General features: G+C 44.4%; 1 protein-coding gene across 1 annotated transcript in view; it reads left to right on the forward strand.

Moving 5' to 3' along the window:
- Positions 1–356: 356 nt before the first annotated feature.
- The window catches only part of T265_11798 (hypothetical protein), a gene marked incomplete at both ends in the record, with an annotated part of 2,515 nt that continues 2,025 nt past the window's right edge, over positions 357–846 (forward strand). Inside the window, one exon of the mRNA XM_009178560.1 lies at positions 357–390. Coding sequence (XP_009176824.1) covers positions 357–390 — 34 coding nt within the window. The remainder of the gene's footprint in view (positions 391–846) is intronic.

Raw genomic sequence — 846 nt, forward strand, 5'->3', positions numbered from 1 at the left:
TGAAAGCCTTTATCAACCATGAGACATTCAAACAGTGTGATGTTGCACTGCCACGTTGTTTACTGGCTTACCGCGCCACTAAACAGGCTTCTATCGGACAGACACCGTATACTACAACGGCGAGCAACCGCAAAAATCACAATGCCCGACCAAAGTCCGTAAGGGTAATAAAAATAGTTCAGTAAAACAAGAAGGTTTCAGTTCATCTGGTCAAGAGGGAATAACTATGGGGATTGGCTGTCACATAGGGTTGAAAACGGGAGCACATTGTTGGCAAGCTGTCTTCTACGCGACACCCCTGCTACTCCCGTTAAGGTACTGGAAGAGATAATATAACAGTTCTGCTGTGTTAGAAAATGGTTACAGATCTGGCTGATTTTGCTGCCAAAAGTTAGAATGGAATGGGCTGTGGCTACTCAAAACAGCGCATGTCGATATTCTTTTGCCGGGAAAGTGACCAGTGACTTTGCCCCACTGCGCACCCTAATAACACACCCACGGAGTCACCTTGACTGATGATGAAACGTTTGCAGTGTACTGGTCTGGTTACCCAATAATTTAGTTTACCAGGAGTGTGTGGCAAAGTAATAAAAATGATTACGCTAGGTTGGGTATACAAAAATAAAGAGACCAGACGGAACAGACTCACTGACAATTGTTCTCTTTAAAATACTTCGTCGTTGGCCCAGGTCAGCGAATAAACGATAATCCAATTATGTTGGTCCAGAGGTCTTCTTCCGAACAGTTCCCACATATAATAGATTCCGAAGATGGTCTGAAATGTTTTGGTACCAGAGTTAGTACATGAGACTCGCGAATGACCGCTGCAAGCGCGAGCGAAATCAG

The sequence above is a fragment of the Opisthorchis viverrini genome, assembly GCF_000715545.1.
Source record: "Opisthorchis viverrini unplaced genomic scaffold opera_v5_593, whole genome shotgun sequence".
NCBI classification, from domain to species: Eukaryota; Metazoa; Platyhelminthes; class Trematoda; order Opisthorchiida; family Opisthorchiidae; genus Opisthorchis; species Opisthorchis viverrini.